At 44.4% G+C, this 20,787-nt stretch overlaps 1 protein-coding gene across 4 annotated transcripts in view; it reads left to right on the plus strand.

Annotated features, from left to right (window-relative positions):
• Positions 1-20,787, plus strand: part of LOC115203319 (talin-2) — a 135,380-nt gene that overhangs the window by 75,592 nt on the left and 39,001 nt on the right. For all 4 annotated transcript variants that reach the window (XM_029767905.1, XM_029767906.1, XM_029767907.1 and 1 more), the window contains exons 12-29: positions 207-283; positions 1,437-1,617; positions 1,806-1,919; positions 2,415-2,523; positions 3,379-3,587; positions 4,619-4,717; positions 4,894-5,061; positions 5,459-5,593; positions 5,740-5,899; positions 6,701-6,867; positions 10,514-10,642; positions 15,425-15,538; positions 15,707-15,820; positions 16,099-16,233; positions 16,447-16,575; positions 16,699-16,801; positions 17,743-17,951; positions 20,634-20,753. In XM_029767905.1, the coding sequence (XP_029623765.1) occupies positions 207-283; positions 1,437-1,617; positions 1,806-1,919; positions 2,415-2,523; positions 3,379-3,587; positions 4,619-4,717; positions 4,894-5,061; positions 5,459-5,593; positions 5,740-5,899; positions 6,701-6,867; positions 10,514-10,642; positions 15,425-15,538; positions 15,707-15,820; positions 16,099-16,233; positions 16,447-16,575; positions 16,699-16,801; positions 17,743-17,951; positions 20,634-20,753 (2,472 nt within the window). The remainder of the gene's footprint in view (positions 1-206; positions 284-1,436; positions 1,618-1,805; positions 1,920-2,414; positions 2,524-3,378; positions 3,588-4,618; positions 4,718-4,893; positions 5,062-5,458; positions 5,594-5,739; positions 5,900-6,700; positions 6,868-10,513; positions 10,643-15,424; positions 15,539-15,706; positions 15,821-16,098; positions 16,234-16,446; positions 16,576-16,698; positions 16,802-17,742; positions 17,952-20,633; positions 20,754-20,787) is intronic.

Below are 20,787 nucleotides of genomic sequence, written 5' to 3' on the forward strand. Positions count from 1 at the left end.
TCTTGATGATTGATTATCGACTTGTTAAAGTGAAGGACACTGCTTCCAGAAAACATCAATACTCCCATGCATGTCCAAATAGTTATGCCTAAACTTATCTGGCAATCACAATATGTATTGCCTTTTAGAGATAAAATAGCCAGTGTCACCTTTGTGATCCAAATGTCACTTTGTGAATTTCTCTCTCTTTCTCTCTGTCTCTGTAGAAGCAAAGTAAAGACCGTTTTGGTTTAGAAGGAGATGAAGAATCCACCATGCTGGAAGAATCGGTCTCCCCAAAGAAGTATGTGAACTGTTATATAATGCTCAGTAACACAAAATAGCAGTGTCAAATAACATTTCAAAATGAAAAAGAGTGTTTATTTTTGGAGAGGTCCAGGTAGTCTCGCCTGTTTTTGTCTGTTTTCTTCCATTCAGTGGCTAATGAAGCCAACAGGGCCTCAGTCCCATTTTATGTTCCAGCTATAATGTATAGGTCTCATAAATGGTCTTCCCTGTGGCTCAGTTGGTAGAGCATGGTGTTTGCAATGCCAGGGTTGTGGGTCCGATTCCCATTGGGGGGCCAGTACAAAAATTTTTAAAAAATGCATGAAATGAAATGTATGCATCCACTACTGTAAGTCACTCTGGATAAGAGCGTCTGCTAAATGACTAAAATTTAAATGTAAAATGTACACCTGACTGTACTCATGAACATTTCCCCTCAGTGAGGATAGTATTGTTCCTTAGGATCAACTTCCTCTGTTCGAGTTTCTCTTTCTCTTTTCTCTGTTCTCTCCGTCCGGATAAACAACATTTTTATCTGTACTTCCCTAATTACACGCATATTAGTCCCTTTATCTGCATAGAACTGTCGTTAAATAACGTAAGCTGTCTTCCTGTCTAGTCTCAATTGATATTTCCTTTCATGTACTGAGGGAATATTGGCCTTGGTAGTGTCCCAAATGGCTCCATATTTAGTGCATTTCTTTTGACCAGAGCCCTATGTGCCCTGATCAAAAGTAGCACACTAATTAGGGAATAGGGTGCCATTTGAGACGCAGACCTTGTGTTGTTCCCTTATCTGGGCCAGTCAGTGTGGAGGATAGCATAGAGGGCCTAAGGGAAAACGCAGGCATTAATACTGCAAACTCACAGGAAACCAAACCTGGAAGGCTTCATCTGAAGAATAACAGTCTAGTTCCTGGAAGAACACAATGAAGGTTTGATGTCGGCCGTGGTTCCTGTTAGCACCACACACACACACACACACACACACACGGAGTCTGGCAAACAGACACCACCATCCTTCCATAGTTGGTCCACCTGTGGATGGGAAAGGTGACGTTGACGAAATGCTATCGATAATTACGTGATGAACATTAAGTATCACAGATGCCTTTTTTTTCGAATATCATGCACAGACCAAATTTGTCTGTTTGTCTGTGTGTTTCCAGGTCGACGATCCTGCAGCAGCAGTTTAACCGTGTGGGTCGTGTGGAGCATGGCTCTGTGGCTCTACCAGGGGTGATCAGGTCTGGCTCTATAGGAACAGAGTCTCTCAGCATGGGCACCATGCCTTCTGCACAGCAACAGGTCATCATGGGACAGATGCACCGAGGACACATGCCACCACTGGTGAGAGCAGGAATGCAATGTTACATGTTCTCTCACACACTTTCTCTTTCTCACCCTCTTCTTTTGTTTCTCTCTCCACCTTTCCCTCTCTATCTATCTCCTCTTTTTATATGTATCTCTCTCTCCATCTCATATCTCTATACGTGTTTAGTAGATATTGATCATTTCTGTGTGTTTATTCTCTCCAGAGCTCGGCCCAGCAGGCCCTGATGGGGACCATCAACACCAGTATGCAGGCAGTACAGCAGGCACAGGCTGATCTGGGAGAGGTGGACAACCTGCCTCCTCTGGGACAGGACATGGTGTGGAGACACACACACACACACACACACACACACACACACTTGTCTCCACTGGGACAGGACATGGTGAGAGGGACATACAACAGCATACTGACCGTCAGACATGGACAAGCACACTCAGCACTCAGCTAATTTCATGCCCTATTAACTTATAATTAAGTTGTTAATACTCTTAAAACTTCTGATTCAAATTTTTACATTTTATATTGTAATTTTCTGACGTTTGTTTTTAATGCTTAATGGCATGTTTAATGTATGTACATAACACTCCTTAAAATAAATGTAACTTCGTCTATGCTCACTCTAGTGCTCTTTCCTCAATGCCATTCTCCCTGCTTCAGCTCCTAGGTCACCATTCATCCTTCAACTCCCATCCTGACTTTCTGATGTTTAATTGTTCTTATTTACTTGTATGTTCTGCAATTCAACTTTTATCTGCCAAGTACCACCTTCATGTAATAATTCTGCTGAACCAGTACCATCTCTCTACTCCAGGCATCCAAGGTGTGGATCCAGAACAAGGTGGATGAGTCCAAACATGAGATCCACTCCCAGGTGGACGCCATCACCGCAGGAACAGCTTCTGTGGTGAACCTCACCGCTGGTACGTGGCTTTGGGATGACTCAGGAAATGACATGCTGTTCAATGGAAGAGCTGAATATTCCAGTGCTGTTGAAGTGACAGTAAAAAGGTTTTGAGCTTACATTTTTACAAGCAGTTTTTTTTCTTCATTTTTACGTCTTGCGGTTTTAAATGATTCACACAACATTTTTCAAGTTAACGATCTGGTTTTCATTACGTGTAAATCTACAGTAATGGTGAACTGTTATCCATTATAATGTGTACTAGTGGGCCAAGCGAGCTGGCAGTATTCTTCATATCATTGGTTTGGTGCCATGCTGAACCAGCCAAGGGACAGTCGGTGCTTCAACCATCTGTTTCAATATAAGGGGACTTCCTGCTCTGTTGTCCAGTAGCAATCAGAGAAGAGTGCTGATATAGGATCAGTTTGGCCTTTAAGGCCATCGTATAGTGAATAAGATGACATGGACCGGGGGTCCTGATCCTGGACCAGCGCTCTGAGATGCTTAATACAGTCCCTGACCCTTTTCCCCTTAAATCTAAACGTCTGGTCATTTCCACCAGCAGTCTCATGTCTAAACAGAATAATCTAATGTGACATGCTGAATTGACTGGCTGAGTGTAACATAGGTACATGTTTATTATGACACATACTGGCTCACTGTACTGCATCCAGAGGACGGCCCAGAAGGGCTTGAGATGGTTAACTTGGCTCTCTATCTCTCTATCGCTTTCTCGCTTTATCATTCTCCTTCTCTATCCTCTCTGCCTCTTTCCATCCCCACTCTTTTTCACTTTCGCTTACTATACTCTATTCACTCTCTCTCTCTGATCTCTCTCTCTTCCCCTCCCCTCCTTCCTCCCTCCCTCTTATAGGTGACCCGACAGACACAGACTACACTGCAGTGGGCTGTGCCATCACCACCATCTCCTCCAACCTGACAGAGATGTCTAAGGGTGTGAAGCTACTGGCTGCTCTTATAGAGGATGACACGGGCGGGAGCAATGACCTTATGGGTGCCGCTAGGAACCTTGCTGGGGCCGTCTCTGACCTGCTCAAGGCTGTGGAGCCTGCCTCCGGAGAGGTGAGACATGGCTGGCGGATGCAGATAACTTGCCTCAACTCTGGTCCAGGAGAGCCAAGAGTGTTTACGGGCTTTTGTTCCAGCTTAGTGCAAAGCAAGCACACTTGAAACAAAAGCCTGCAGATTGGCCTACTGCGGCTTTCCGTGGCCAGAATTTCTATACCCACAATGCTTTAACCCAACACCTGTGGTATCTGAAGAGCACATGAGCTAGCTTCTACACATGATTCAATGTTATAGACTGACTTGGACCTCTCATTAAGTTCCATCGTCCCTGATATAAGGCATTTTATATTCTCTTTATTAACAGAACAAACATCACAGTTTATCTTTTCCCAGTTGTATTGCCTGAGGGTAACAGAAGGCTGTTAGGTTTGACCTCTGATTGGAAGTGTTTATACTGTACTTATCACTAATGCACCACTGGCCTCAATAATACCAACTGAGCTCCTACTGTATTCATATGGTGGCACTCCTCCCAGTTACATGGCTTAATTTGATTAATATTTCCCATTTTTAGGGAGTGTGTGTGTGTCATGTGTTGGCTGTCTATTGTATTCCTGCCCTCATGTCTGAACAGAGACAGGCGGCCAGAGACCGACATCCAGGCAGAACCATAACAAAATATGGCCATTTGAACTATTCACCCTTCCTTTGCTACAGTGTGTTTTGTTCACGTTGAACAAAACAAAGCCTGGTGAGGATAATTCTGTTGTGAATGATTCATCACTGCCATGTTGAATAATGGATTTCACATAGACCTGCACCTGCAGGCCCAGTTCACTACGCTCACAATGTTCTCTTCAAGACCAGTTGGGATAATAATGTTTTGGGAGATTCTGCCTTGACAATATGAAAATACCCTGATGTGGATTCAGAAATACAGTAGCTCATCTAAGCTAGTCTGGTGTGTCGACCTTCTGGGGCTAAGCATAGATGCTGAGCCAGCTGTAATTTAGGTCTACCTACCGTAGACCCCACGTGGGCTAACCCTTGTGCCATAGCTGTACTCTGACTTCCTGTTCCCTCAGCCCCGTCAGACAGTGCTGAGTGCAGCAGGCAGTGTAGGCCAGGCCAGTGGGGACCTGCTGCTTCAGATGGGAGAGAACGAGTCAGACGAGAGGTTCCAGGTAAGAGTCTGTCTATTTTCACTTTTTCTCATTACAACCTTTCACATGCGATTCAGACTCAGCACATTTAGAAGGGTTTTTCTGCAGTTGCACCCAATCTGAATTTCAAGCGTAACTTTTGCTTATTAGAATTTATTCAGGGGGATGGACATAAATAATGGTGTTGACAATTTCAGGAGGTGCTGATGAACCTGGCCAAGGCGGTGGCCAACGCGGCAGCCATGATGGTGCTGAAGGCTAAGAACGTGGCCCAGGTGGCAGACGACACGGTCCTACAGAACAGAGTCATCGCTGCTGCCACGCAGTGTGCCCTCTCCACCTCCCAGCTGGTCGCCTGTGCCAAGGTACAACACTGTAGACCTTTCACACACTCCCACTGACATTTCATCATGATGAGAATGATGTGAGAAGGTAAAAGGTTTGTGGCAGTGCTACGGTGGATAATTCAACAACAGTAGCTATGTTTCTTCCTCTTCAATAACCCCAGGTAAAGTAAATACACTAACTTCAATAATATACACGTAGATGTTCAACGGAAGTGTTTTTGATCTGACATGATTTGTTTGCGTCATCTTTTTTCCTCTTTTGTTTCTCTTTCAACACATTCACTCATTTTTCTCCATCATCCCTTCCTCTCCAGGTGGTGACTCTCACTTTCAGTGCTCTGGTGTTCCAGGAGCAGCTGATCTCGCTCTTCCTCTCCCTCTCTCACATGCTCACTTTCTCCATCTCTCCCTGCAGGTGGTGAGTCCCACCATCAGCTCCCCAGTGTGCCAGGAGCAGCTGATTGAGGCAGGGAAGCTGGTGGACCGCTCAGTGGAGGGCTGTGTCCAGGCCTGTCTGTCTGCCACAGTCGACGGGGAGATGCTGAAGCAGGTGAGCGGAGTTGGGGTCAACTCCATCTCAATTTCAGTACAATTTTCTCATATAGAAGCATTGAGGAACATTGAAATGGGTTTGTCAGTGTACTTCCTGAATTGGCTGAAAGTTGAATTGAAACTGAATTGAGACACATCCTGCAGGTGAGTGCTGCAGCCAGTGTTGTCGGTCAGGCCCTGGGGGACCTGCTGGAGCACGTATGCCACTACGCCTCCCACGGCGAGCCCATTGGTCGCTACGACCAGGCCACTGACACCATCATGACCGTAACAGAGAGCATCTTCAGCTCCATGGGAGACGCAGGTGAGGAGAGGAGGGAAGGGGATTCCCTAGTAGTGGTAGTGATGAAGTCGCTAAATAGAACTATTAAATTAAATGCCAATAAAACTTTATTTAATTGTTTAAATTGATGAATGTTTGTTAATATTTAGATTTAAAGCCTCTTGGTGTATAGAAAGTGTCTGCCAGCTACTCTAAAGAACCTCATTCTGTACTGTACTGTGGCCAACCAGTTGAAGAATGCTGGCTTTCAGCCAACAGCAAATATGTGTGTTCAAGTCACACCTGCCATCAGCCTCAGTTAGTTGTGTATAAAAATGGATTGGAAAAAGACTCATTCTCTCTCCCAGGGGAGTGCTGGCAGATTGGCTTGAGTTCTCGATGCTGGCTGGCAGATGCCTGCAGTTTAAATCCATGTGTTCTTTAATAGAGAGAATAACTACCCATCTCGTCTCCTTGGACTAGCAGGATTTAGTCATACAGTAGCCTAACTTTGTCTGGTTCTCTCGCTCGCTGACTCTCTCGGTGCCTCTCTCTCTCTCGCTGCCTCTCTCTCGCTGCCTCTCTCTCTCTCGCTGCCTCTCTCTCTCTCTCTCTCTCTCGCTGCCTCTCTCTCTCTCTCTCTCTCGCTGCCTCTCTCTCTCTCGCTGCCTCTCTCTCTCGCTGCCTCTCTCTCTCTCGCTGCCTCTCTCTCTCTCGCTGCCTCTCTCTCTCTCTCGCTTGCTGGCTGGCTCGCTCACTGACTCTCTCTCACGCACACACACGTCTCCACCCCCTCTACTTCTACCCATCCCCCTCTTTCTCTCCTCTGTCTCCCCCTCTCAGGAGAGATGGTTCGTCAGGCCAGGGTCTTGGCTCAGGCCACCTCTGACCTGGTGAATGCCATGCGGTCAGATGCTGAGGTAGAAGTGGATGTTGACAACTCTAAGAAGCTACTTGCTGCAGCTAAACTACTGGCAGATGCCACCGCCAGGATGGTGGAGGCTGCTAAGGTACAGTACGTAATAATGTCTTACTTACTGTGCTAAGCTTTCGGTCAACAACAACCTTTGTCAGAACCGGTCTGATGAAGGTCGTTGTTCATTAAAAGCGTGGCACATTAAGCACTGAAACTTGCATCTGATCAAGTGTGCAGAGACCTCTTTTCATTTATTTAGTAAAAAGGGTTTAGAGACATCAAACTCATTCCACAGAGGCCCAGTATCTGCTGGTTTTCACTCCAGCCTTGTACTTGATTGAGGAATTAAGGTCACTGATTAGTAAATAACTCCCCTCACCTGGTTGTCAATCAATCAATCAATCAATCAGATTTATTTATAAAGCCCTTCTTACATCAGCTGATGTCACAAAGTGCTGTACAGAAAACAAGCCTAAAACCCCCAAACAGCAAGCAATGCAGGTGTAGAAGCACGGTGGCTCGGAAAAACTCCCTAGAAAGGCCAAAACCTAGAAAGAAACCTAGAGAGGAACCAGGCTATGAGGGTTGGCCAGTCCTCTTCTGGCTGTGCCCGGTGGAGATAATAACAGAACATGGCCAAGATGTTCATAGATGACCAGCAGGGTCAAATAATAATAATAATCACAGTGGTTGTAGAGGGTGCAACAGGTCAGCACCTCAGGAGTAAATGTCAGTTTGCTTTTCATAGCCAATCATTGAGAGTATCTCTACCACTCCTGCTGTCTCTAGAGAGTTGAAAACAGCAGGTCTGGGACAGGTAACACATCCGATGAACAGGTCAGGGTTCTGTAGCCGCAGGCATGGCAGTTGAAACTGGAGCAGCAGCACGACCAGGTGGACTGGGGATAGTAAGGAGTCATTCGGCCAGGTAGTCCTGAGGCATGGTCCTAGGGCTCAGGTCCTCCGAAAGAGAGGGAGAAAGAGAGGGAGAATTAGAGAGCATACTTAAATTCACACAGGACACCGGATAAGAGAGGAGAAATACTCCAGATATAACAGACGGACCCTAGCCCCCCGACACATAAACTACTGCAGCATAAATACTGGAGGCTGAGACAAGATGGGTCGGGAGACACTGTGGCCTCGTCCGACGATACCCCCGGACAGGGCCAAACAGGCAGGATATAACCCCACCCACTTTGCCAAAGCACAGCCCCCACACCACTAGAGGGATATCTTCAACCACCAACTTACCATCCTGAAACAAGGCAGAGTATAGCCCACGAAGATCTCCCCCACAGCACAACCCAAGGGGGGGCGCCAACCCAGACAGGAAGATCAAGTCAGTGACTCAACCCACTCAAGTGACGCAACCCTCCTAGGGACGGCATGGAAGAGCACCAGTAAGCTAGTGACTCAGCCCCTGTAATAGGGTTTGAGGCAGAGAATCCCATTGGAGAGAGGGGAACCGGCCAGGCGGAGACAGCAAGGGCGGTCTTAATTGAATGGAAACACTAAAAACCTGCACACATTAGGCCCTCCGTGGAATGAGTTTGACTCCCCTGGGTTAAAGCATAGATTCTCCATTATGTATGTACTAGAGGAGTTGTCCAAACGGAAGGTTAATAAAGTAGGTTGTTCTAAAGTAGTATATTACCGATTCGTCCTCTACACAACTAGAGCAGTGAAATTCCTCAAACTCCCTTCCAAGAACCGATGATCTGCCCTGTCTGTTTTTTCCCCATCCTGTGACATTTTCGTTGTCTGCCTGGATGTGCTGGGGAAAAGAGGACCCGGCTGGAGTCCCTAGAGAGAGACGTCTGTTTCTGAATCCCAATCAGAGCAGTGTATGGCCGCAGGAGGATGTCCCGTGTTGTCCCTCAGATCACCATGTTCCCATGAAGTGACCTCTGAGGTATCACTGATTTGTTCTGCTGTTACCAGCTATGGTGGCCTTCCTATTTAAACACCACCAAGAGACTGAGCGGTTCTCACTGACTGGAGGAGGACAGGCATCGCTATGGGGTCTGAAAGAATTTGGCTAGTCTAACCCCTTTCTATGTCATACTTTCTCTAAAAATGGCCCTTTCCAGTGAAAAACTACAGGTTGGAATTCGCAGAGCTGCCAGTGTATTGTTTTTATTTTATTTTTATTTAACCTTTTATTTAACTAGGCAAGTCAGTTAAGAACTAATTCTTATTTACAATTTACGTTGACATGCATTTCATGTATGTTTGATATGGTTATCCAAATGGGGTTGTATTGCATTTGATGACATTCATTCAAACCAGAGCGTTTTCCAGAGTGCTATTTGGGTGCTTCCTGGTTGTCTAGTTAAATATCAGTCTACTTTTTTTCAGGCAGTCCATTTGATTCTTCATCTGCTCCTCAGCCTTACAGACAAGTATTAATGTCCCTGCCATCATGAATGCTAAATGGGGCCATATCTTAAAGCTGGTTAGATGCATTTGATTCCACATTAATCACATTATAGCAGCTATCTTTATCACTATCAATGAAGGATTTGCCCAGCCACTGTTTCCTTGGTAACTGTCAAAGGGGACTGTATTCAACACTACCCCTAGTTGCAGGTAGCCTAGCAGTTAGAGCGTTGGGCAGGTAACCAAAAGGTGAAAAATCTGTCGATCTGCCCTTGAGCAAGGTACTTAACCCTAATTGCTCCAGGGTTGCCGTCAACATTGGCTGATCCCTGGCTGTAACCCCACTTTCAGAGGGTCTTGGAGGGGGGATATGCACAAAAAATATGTATTATATGATGCTAATATAAGCATCATATAATTGATTGATTGAGGGTAGAGAAGACTTTGCTGAGGCATGGAGAAAGGATTGTGTCAGTAGTGGGGAGTCCACAGAAGATGGCAGCTCTTCATTTGGCTTTCTCTCAAAGCTGTGTGCTGAGTAATCTGGACATAAGCCATGTAGTTTAATTTCGGACACTACTCTGTGTTTCATTTCCAATCCCTTTTATTATTAGGATACGATTTATTTTCTCTTCAGTGACAATTTCCGATCACACATAAGTGACAGTTAACCTGGCGTACAGGAAGCAGCAAAAAGTATCAATAATAGCCTGTACTGGGCTGGCTAACATGACACACTGTTATGAAAAAACTGTTTTGCATTTCAACAGTCAATCACATTAGTCCCCTCTACTCTTGAGGAATTAGTACTGTAATGTCTCTTCACATTAGTCTGGGCTTACTGTAAACATCACCTTGGGGCTGTGGGTGGTATGTTTTTAGTGTGTGTGTATTAGTGAGATATAAGATGGCTGCTGTAATGTACTGTAGCGGGTTACATTCAGCAGCAGGTGAGGTGAAGTGCCTGGCTGCTTAATTAACTAAATGGCATGGAGGCTTAGGCTCTAGATTCTCTTCATTCCCTCAACAATAGGACGCACAGAGGCTCTTAGGGATATTGGTTTGTGTGAACTGAACCCAGTCACGTACAATCAGAGACAGCTGGAGAGAAAGAGAGAGGTAAAGAGAGCTGGAGCCAGAGGAGGTGGTAATGAAAAGGAATCTTGACGTTTCCTCATCAACAAGATGTTGATAGATAAACAAAGAAGAGCTGCTGTCATTACAAACGGACATGATTACAGTTGGACTCTAGTACTTTCCCTGGATGCATCTCCATCTGCTCCAGTTTAATGATGGATGAGGTGTCTTCCTTTGTCTCTGTGTGTGTGTCTGTCTCTGGGTGTGTGTGTGTGTAACAGGGCGCAGCGGCATACCCAGAGAACGAGGACCAGCAGCAGAGACTGAGGGAGGCGGCTGAGGGGTTACGCGTGGCCACCAACGCTGCAGCTCAGAACGCCATCAAGAAGAAGCTCATTAACAGGCTAGAGGTCAGTTGGATGGGTCTGGGCTAGGCTGGGCAGAGCCATATATGTACTGTATACCTATGGGTGGCCCGCGAGTTTGGTGCTAAGATGGCGTCCCATTAATGAGTTTGCTAAACTCTGTTTATGATTGGGGCTGAGTAAGCAGGCACTTCCACTTGCTTCTCCTCATCATAGCTCTTGCACTACATACACACCACATTGTCAATCACATGGAAACACCAGGCTTTGAGTGAAAGTCTAGAAATAGTATTTTTTATATGCTTTATTATATGGGGCTTTAGGTTAACGTGTATAGGTGATTACATTACCAGAGCTATTATTTCCAACTGTTGATGTAAACCATGCAAGAACAGTTATATACAGTACAGGACATTACTGAGTGTGTTTGGAGAGCTATAGTGTACACTCTGTACATTCAACTGTTATAGAAACTTCCTTTCCCTTCCTGTTTACATTCTGAGAAGTCGTTGTAGGTTTTCCTTCATATGAAAGTAGAGACCATCCAGTATCACTCTTCGATCGTCATCCTACTAGCCACTGAAATGTAAAAGGAGCATTTTACATATGACTGTTGAAAGCGGCGTGAGGGAGAGCTCGGTTTGTTGTTTTGGAAAGTCTGGTGTTTTGAAAGTGTGTTATAAAGTTTCTTATTATCTAGCTACCTTTTGAGTTTGGATCCCGAGACGCAGTTGGCATCAGTTGCTGGGTCTGCGACTCTCTGTCCGGTAATCCTGCCCACCAAGACCGGTTCTGAGGAGCTATTTGGTGTAGCTGCTTGCTAGCTGCCTATCAAGCTAGCGGGGTTTTCTTGAGGGCTTGAACGCAGCCCGTGGCTGGGATCACAGATTGTCCCGGGCTTGTGGCTGGCAAGATCCCTGCTGTTTGTTGTTTTCAATCTTCCCTGCGACCTGCTCTGTCTGGAACTGCGAGGTGTAACAGTGTGACCTACGTTGCTAGGTACCATGACAAAGACCATAGCCGGCAGGACTACTGTTGAGGACAGTGGTGTCTCTCTGTCACAGGTCGAGCGAACAACAACAAAAAATCTACATACAGTTGTTTCAACAACAAGAAAATGGCTTGTAGTGTTTTGTCCAAATACTGGTGGACTCAACTAATAAAAGAATGGATGACCTGACCAGAGAGGTCCAGGACCTGTAGAACAGTTTGCAGTTCTCCCAGGGTCAGCTCAATGAGTTTAAACAGGAAAAAGGCAAGATGACAGCAATCTGTAAGTCATTGAGAGAGGACATCAGTTCTGTCTGTGATTCCATGATAACGTTGATGGAGAACAAATGATCTTAAGGGACAATCAAGGCGGAACAACATGGTTGTGGACGTAATTGCAGAATTGCCACATGAGACCTGAATGGAGTCTGAGGACAAAGTGAGGGAAATGATCTCGGAGAAACTGAAGATGGCCCACAAGAAGAGTGAGGTGGAGCATGCCCACAGAACTGGAAAACCCACCACCGGCCCAGGTGACAGGCCCGTAGTAGTCAAGTTCTTGAGGTTTATTGCCTTACCTCCCTAATCTTACTACATTTGCACACACTGTATATAGACTTTTCTATTGTGTTATTGACTGTATGTTTATTTATTCCATGTGTAACTCTGTTGTTTGTTGCACTGCTTTGCTCGATCTTGGCCATGTCGCAGTTGTAAATGAGAACTTGTTCTCAACTGGCCTAACTTGTTAAATAAAGGTGAAATAAAAAAGGACAAAGTAGCTGTTCTGGAAAGAGCCAAGAACTTGAGAGGAACGTGTACCTTCCTCAACGAGGACTATCCTGAAGCTGTGCACCAGAAGAGGAAATAACTTATCTTGGCCATGAAAGCTGCCAGAGTGCGTGGGGACATTACTTACATCTGCTATGACAGTCTCGTTGTCCACCCTCCCTCCCAAAACCCTGGAAGGGATGAGAGAGCAAAGCCTATGGGTTTATAGCTCAACCCCACAGCACACACAGATTCACTTACACACACTGACTGATTCATTGAATATTTATTTCTCTCAAAGAATAGAATAGGTCAACGTTTGCACTATGGGAGATAGCAGATTGATATAGGCTCGTGCTTTTGCTGTTCGTTAGGCCTGCTCATCTTGTTGGCTGACGAAAAGTAAATGTGGACAGTTATTCCAATATCTTCAATATGCACCTCGGAATTGGATATGACAGAGAGCCGTGTGAGTGAGAGATGCGTCGGATTGCGTTGCACACTCAGGGAGAAGGGCACAACGCAGCACTGCAAAAGGCATGGATTTTTTTAGGGTGCATTACGGCCACAAAGGGGATGCCACTGTGAAATTCGAGGCATTATCAAGTGCTTGTCAAATTGTGAATGAGAGACTATTGGCTTGTGTACAGCCTGTGCAAAAACAAAGCCGAGCTCATGCCTTTCGAGATTTTTTTAAATCATCATTAGTCTCATCATGCAGCCTTACAATGTATTAAAAATCAAAACACATAGCCCACTGTTTGTAGAACAACTAAAGTTACATTAATAACTCTAAATTGCGCATATAGGAGAACCTATTTCTTTATTAACTGCTCAACACAGAATAGTGTGTGTGCGCATTCCCTCAAATCGTTTTGGAGAAAATATTAATATTTTATTCAGCTTTTTTCAATTGTGTTCTTCATACTATAAAATAATATAAAATAATGCCACTCATTTATAAGTAAATCTTATCTGCTAAATTAAGTAGTGTAGCCCACAGCCATATGGCATAGCCACATCAGGGCCTAACATCAGAACAACTCCGAGCATGCTGTTCTTTTCTTCTGAAATAGACTACATTTTCTTCATATCATGCTTCTTTAGACCTGTCTAAAATAAATAATGGATTTATTGTGAAGGGGTAGGCTATATTACATGGATTTATTAGGCTTTTTTAAATGGCTTGTAGGCTATGTGTGGAAGCCAGGAGATGCTCAATGTGTTTGTTAATTAATGGTCAGTTACTGTGAGACCGGCAGTTATTTGCTTGACAATCACCGGCTGACGAAATTTCCTAAACAAGATTGTCCATGTATCGATCACATAAAGCGGCCTTTACTGGTTCTGACAGCAGACCTATCAGCTTGCTGCCAGCCCTTGGCAAACTGTTGGAAAAAATGGTTTGACCAAATACAATGCTATTTCTCTATAAACAAATTAACAACAGACTTTCAGCATGCTTATAGAGAAGGGCACTCAACATGTACTGCACTGACACAAATGACTGACTGTTTTATAAGAAGATTGTGGGAGCTGTACTGTTAGATTTCAGTGCAGCCTTTGATAGTATTGACCATAACATGTTGCTGAGAGAACTTATGTGTTCTGGCTTTTCAACCTCTGCCATATCGTGGATTCAGAGCCATCTATCTAATAGAATTCAAAGGGTTTTATTTAATGGAAGCTTCTCTGTCAAACATGTAAAGTGTGGTGTCCCGCAGGGCAGCTCTCTAGGCCCTCTACTCTTTTTTATATTTTTACCAATGACCTGCCACTGGCATTAAACAAAGCATGTTTGTCCATGTATGCTGATGATTCGACTATATACGCATCAGCAACCACAGCTAATTAAGTCACTGAAACCTTTAACAAAGAGTTGCAGTCTGTTTTATAATCGGTGGCTAGTAATAAACTGGTCCAAAAGCTAAGAGCGTTGTATTTGGTACAAATCATTCCCTAAGTTCTAGACCTCAGCTGAATCTGGTAACGAATGGTGTGGTTGTTGAACAAGTTGAGGAGACTAAATTACTTGGTGTTACCTTAGATTGTAAACTGTCATGGTCAAAACATATATAGATTCAATGATTGTAAAAATGGGGAGGTCTGTCCGGGATTCTCTGCTTTTTTGGACACCACACTCCAAAAAGCAAGTTCTGCAAGCTTTAGTTTTGTCTTACCTTGATTATTGTGTGGTTGAGTGCTGCAAGAAAATACCTAGATAAGCTGCAGCTGGCCCAGAACAGAGTGGCACACCTTGCTTTTTATTGTAATCAGAAGGATGATATAAATACTATGCATGTCAGTCTCTCTTGGCTAAGAGTTGAGGAGAGACTGACTGCATCACTTCTTTTTATAAGAAACAATGTGTTGAAAATCCCAAAATGTTTGCATAGTCAACTTACACACAGCTCTGACACACACACTTACCCCACCAGACATGCCACCATGGGTCTTTTCACAGTCCCCAAATCCAGAATAAATTCAAGAAATAGTATTACATATATAGAGCCATTATTGCATGGAACTCACTTCCATCTCATATTGCTCACATGAACAGCAAACCTGGTTTCAAAAAAACAGATAAAGCAACACCTCACGGCACAAAGCCTCTCCCCTATTTGACCTAGACATTTTGTGTGTACGTGTTGAAGTATAGGCTATGTGTGTCGTTTTTAAATTGATGTAGTTCTGTCCTTGAGCTGTTCTTGTCTGTTAATGTTCTGTATTGTTCATGTTTTGAGTGGGCCACAGGCTCTCACAACAGCTAATGGGGATCCTAATAAAATTCCAAATCAGGAGATTGTTTGAACCCTACTGCCCGACATTAAAGATGGCACGACAAATATTTGATCTCTGACCTGAGGAACCCTGGCTCTAAACGGAGACTGTCTGCCTCCCAAATGGCACTCTATTCCCTTTAGTACGCTTCTTTTGACCATGGTCCTGGTCAAAATAAGTGCACTACAAAGGGAATGGGGTGCCATATGAGAGGCATCTTGTGTGTGTTTTGATTCGTTGAGGCAGTGATTCTAAACATGCCTGACGTGTGTGACATTCCAACAGAATGCTGCCAAGCAAGCTGCAGCTGCAGCCACCCAGACCATCGCTGCCTCCCAGAATGCAGCAGCCTCCAACAAGAACACCGCCGCTCACCAGCAATTGGTGCAGAGCTGCAAGGTACTGGGGATAAGTCTCTTAATGCCAGGGGACATTGCCAGTTGCTTGCATTGAACAATTTGTATGCCTACTGTAGTTATACAGCTATAATGGTGCTACAGCTATATAGAAACTGTGGTTAAATACTGTATGTGTGTTGACTGTTTATCTATGTGTGCGGCTCACTAGGCCATGGCAGACCACATTCCCCGGCTGGTCCAGGGGGTAAGGGGCAGCCAGGCCCAGCCTGAAGACCTCACTACCCAGCTAGCCCTCATCATCACCAGCCAGAACTTCCTACAGGTACACCCCCAGTGCCAGTCTGGCTCCTAATCTCACCACATATTGAATGAAGGGATCTCAATATATTGTACAGTGCTGATATATATATGTGTGTGTGTGTGTGTGTGTGTGTGTTTGAAAGCTTCTAAAGATATATTATTGATGGTGATGTCTAATAATTGTGCAAGGCTGGGTTTTGTAGTCATTATCAATTCAAATAAAGACATCTATTCTCTGGTACAAAACATCTTCTTGTGATGATTTTGACATTTCTCTGTTTCCTGTTTCTCTCATGACAGCCTGGCAGTAAGATGGTGACATCGGCGAAGTCATCTGTTCCCACGGTGATGGACCAGGCCGCTGCTATGCAGCTGGGTCAGTGTGCCAAGAACCTGGCCACCAGCCTGGCAGAGCTCAGAACCGCTGCACAGAAGGTACACACACACACACACACACACACACACACACACACACACACTTAAGTCATACCTGCCGTTCACCTCTGTCACTTTGTGAAGGTACCTATCCCCTGTTAGGACTGGCCAGCTTCTGATAAGCTATGGCACTAAATACCAGCTCAGATGGGTTAAAAACTGTCAGTCTAGAATGACCAATTCAATGGTCTGCTCTCTCCCTGTGCTTTTTAGGCCCAAGAAGCCTGCGGCCCCATGGAGATCCACTCAGCTCTCACAGCCGTCCAAACTCTGAAGACTGAGCTCCAAGATGCCAAGATGGCTGCCATAGACATGCAGCTGAAACCACTACCTGGAGAATCGGTCAGGGAAATCTGATTTAATTGAATTAATCAACGTCTCTCATTACTTCTAGTGATTACTCTTTCATCCATTGCTGAGTCTGTTTGTCTGGGTGTCTGATGTACTGTGTTGTTCTCTCTGCAGTTGGAGAAGTGTGCTCAGGACCTGGGCAGCACCTCCAAGTCTGTGGGATCCTCCATGGCTCAGCTGCTCACCTGTGCTGCACAGGGCAATGAACACTACACAGGTACTGTACTACTGCCCTGGGACTCCCATTCTAATGACAGCAATACCGCTAAATAACAAACTCCATAGCACCACCAGGATGTGTCTATAATAGTATATTTCACTTTTGACTACAGATTTTACTGTTACTACTGAAAGCGTCAACATATTTTGATGCTTCAAGGTCAATAGTAGATTAGATTAAGCCTTTACTCTCTGAAAAGTAGCACAAAGACTAAAGCAGAAGAAATCCTTCCCCTACTTGAGTAGATGTGACATTCCTTCAGTAATCTTGTCTAGATGAATGGGGTAATGCAAGCTGATTCAATTTACTAGATTCCTCCCCAATGTGTTGTGTTGAAGCTGAAATGTTGCATTCCCTTGTTCAGGCAGTCAGCAGTTTAGACCTTATGAAACTAAACCAGAGGCTCTCGCTACCTGGTATAGCACACTGTCAATATGAGAGGGCTATGGATATCGGAGGTCATAACATGCATTTATTAAGGCTTAATTCAATCTTCTGAATGCAAACAGTCCTTTTCATTTAATTTTTTTATTTTATTTGTCACATGCTTGGTAAACAACAGGTGTAGACTGACAGGGAAATGTTTACTTATGGGCCCTTCCCAACAATGCAGAGAGAAGAATATAGAAAAAAATAAGAACACAAGGAATAAATACACAATGAGTAATGTTAACTTGGCATTATACATGGGTACCAGTACCGAGTCGATGTACGAGTTAGTGCAGAGAGGGTCAATGCAGATTGTCTGGGTAGCTATTTGGTTAACTATTTAGTAGTCTAACGGCTTGGGAGTAGAAGCTGTTCGGGGTCCTGTTGAGCTTGCCGTGCGGCAGTGGCGAGAGCGAGAGCTTGCCGTGCGGCAGTAGGGAGCTACTTCTGTAATAACTCTTATTTGTAACATTCCAAACCCTACTCACCATTTGTATATTTGCCTCCAGGGTTAGCAGCCAGAGAGACAGCCCAGGCGCTGAAGACTCTAGCCCAGGCAGCGCGGGGCGTGGCAGCCTCTACCACCAACCCTCAGGCAGCGGCGTCCATGTTGGATTCAGCCTGTGATGTTATGGAAGGCTCGGCCATGCTGATCCATGAGGCCAAGCAGGCCCTGGTCTCTCCCGGTGACGCAGAGAGCCAGCAGAGGCTAGCCCAGGTGAGTGGGGGACTTCAGTAGAATAACGTGCAGAGCCATATAGGGATGAAGCTACTGTACATCTCTATAAAAGGCTCTGCTATGTGTATGTACACTTGAAGTCAGAAGTTTACATATACTTAGGTTGGAGTCATTAAAACTAGTTTTTCAACCACTCCACAAATTTCTTGTTAACAAACTATAGTTTTGACAAGTCAGTTATGACATTTACCTTGTGCATGACACAAGTCATTTTTCCAACAATTGTTTACAGACAGATTATTTCACAGATTGGATCACAATTCCAGTGGGTCAGAAGTTTACATACACTAAGTTGACTGTGCCTTTTAAACAGCTTGGATAATTCCAGAAAATTATTTCATGGCTTTAGAAGCTTCTGATGGGCTAATTGACATTTGGAGGTGTACCTGTGGATGTATTGCAAGGCCTACCTTCAAACTCAGTGCCTCTTTGCTTGACATCATGGGAAAATCAAAAGAAATCAGAAAAAAAATTGTAGACTCCACAATTCCAGTTCATCCTTGGGAGCAATTTCCAAACACCTGAAGGTAGCAAGTTCATCTGTACAAACAATAGTACACAATTATAAACACCATGGGGACCACGCAGCCGTCATACCGCTCAAGAAGGAGATGCGTTCTGTCTCTTAGAGATGAACGTACTTTGGCGCAAAAAGTGAAAATCAATCCCAGAACAACAGCAAAGGACCATGTCAAGATGCTGGAGGAAACGGATACAAAAGTATCTATATCCACAGTAAAACGAGTCCTATATCAACATAACTTGAAAGGCCGCTCAGCAAGGAAAAAGCCACTGCTCCAAAACCACCATAAAAAAGCCAGACTACGGTTTGCAACTGCACATGGGGACAAAGATCGTACTTTTTGGAGAAATGTCCTCTGGTCTGATGAAACAAAAACAGAACTGTTTGGCCATAATGACCACCATTATGTTTGGAGGAAAAAGGGGGAGGCTTGCAAGCTGAAGAACACCATCCCAACCGTGAAGCATGGGGGTGGCAGCATCATGTTGTGGGGGTGCTTTGCTGCAGGAGGGACTGGTGCACTTCTCAAAATAGATGGCATCACGAGGGAGGAAAATGATGTGAATATACTGAAGCAACATCTCAAGACATCAGTCAGGAAGTTAAAGCTTGGTCGCAAATGGGTCTTCCAAGTGGACAATGACCCCAAACATACTTCCAAAGTTGTGGCAAAATGGCTTAAGGACAACACAGTCAAGGTATTGGAGTGGCCATCATAAAGCCCTGACCTCAATCCTATAGAACATTTGTGGACAGAACGGAAAAAGCGTGTGTGCGAGCAAGGAGGCCTACAAACCCGACTCAGTTACACCAGCTCTGTGAGGAGGAATGGGCCAAAATTCACCCAACTTATTGTGGGAAGCTTGTGGAACACTACCCGAAACGTTTGACCCAAGTTAAACAATTTAAAGGCAATGCTACCAAATACTAATTGAGTGTATGTAAACTTCTGACCCACTGGGAATGTGATGAAAGAAATAAAAGCTGAAATAAATCATTCTCTCTACTATTATTCTGACATTTCACATTCTTAAAATAAAGTGGTGATCCTAACTGACCTAAGACAGGGAATTTTTACTAGGATTAAATGTCAGGAATTGTGAAAAATTGAGGTTAAATGTATTTGGCTAAGGTGTATGTAAACTTCCGACTTCAGCTGTATATGGCTATGCCAACGTCCATATTTTCCATCTGTTCAGTATAATTGTCCTCTGTCTGAATGGAGTGGACTGTGATTGGTGCTCTTAGACAACAAAGGGCTACTAGAGTTTTACTATCACCACTTTTATTCAGAAAGTCTTGGCTTGTGTTACAGTGAAGGTCAAGTGAGAGGCTACTATTTTTATTGTAGAGCTTCCACAGATCACTTCTCACAACTACAGTACCTGGTTGTGAATAATAAAATAACTTTTCATAGACAAATAATAGTTGACATTTTATCAGCCCAGCTGAACATAACACTGGTCACCTGTCAAACACAGTGAGGTGTTCATCCTCTGCCTGCTGTAGCAGGAGATTCACAGCTTTAAGCACACATCAATTATTAATGCCTTGTCCTCCCCATATAACCTTCCCACCAGATGAATAAATGATGCATCTATAGATGCTACTGCAGATAAAGGGACATACTGGACAAAGTATTGTGGTGTTTGTTCTGTTCCTTTGCAAATGAGAGTGAAATAGGACCCATTTTACATGGTGTCGAAGATCCCTTTGGTTTTGAATGGAATCCAATGAAAGTCCTTGAATTCCTCTTTGGATGATGATCTCTTTCAAATCTTACCAAATAAAAGGCTTCAATTGTGTCTCTTTATCTTTTCAGGTAGTCCTAGTTGTGCATTCAGTAATCCTTTCAGCAGCACGACTCGGGTTCTGTTGCTAGGCCCCACAGGGACACAGACATATTGGTTGGCATATGTTCTGTTGGAAACAGAAGTGCAAATTAGGAACATCAATTACTCCGCTATGCTTCTTGGCTCATTAGCATTTTAAGATTGTGATTGCAGCTCAACAACATCACTACTGTGGAAAACACCTCCGTTCACGCATGAATGATCACACTTGACACACACGCAGGCACGCTCACAAACACACACACGCACACCTGTGCTCACACACACCTGTTCTCTCTGCTTCAGGTGGCCAAGGCTGTGTCCCACTCTCTGAATAACTGTGTCAACTGCCTGCCTGGCCAGAAGGATGTGGACATGGCCCTCAGGAGCATTGGAGAGGCCAGCAAGAAACTGCTGGGAGAAACGGTAAGTTCTACGCTTCCTTAAGTAAAGGTTACTT

The sequence above is a fragment of the Salmo trutta genome, chromosome 12 (assembly GCF_901001165.1).
Source record: "Salmo trutta chromosome 12, fSalTru1.1, whole genome shotgun sequence".
NCBI classification, from domain to species: domain Eukaryota; kingdom Metazoa; phylum Chordata; class Actinopteri; order Salmoniformes; family Salmonidae; genus Salmo; species Salmo trutta.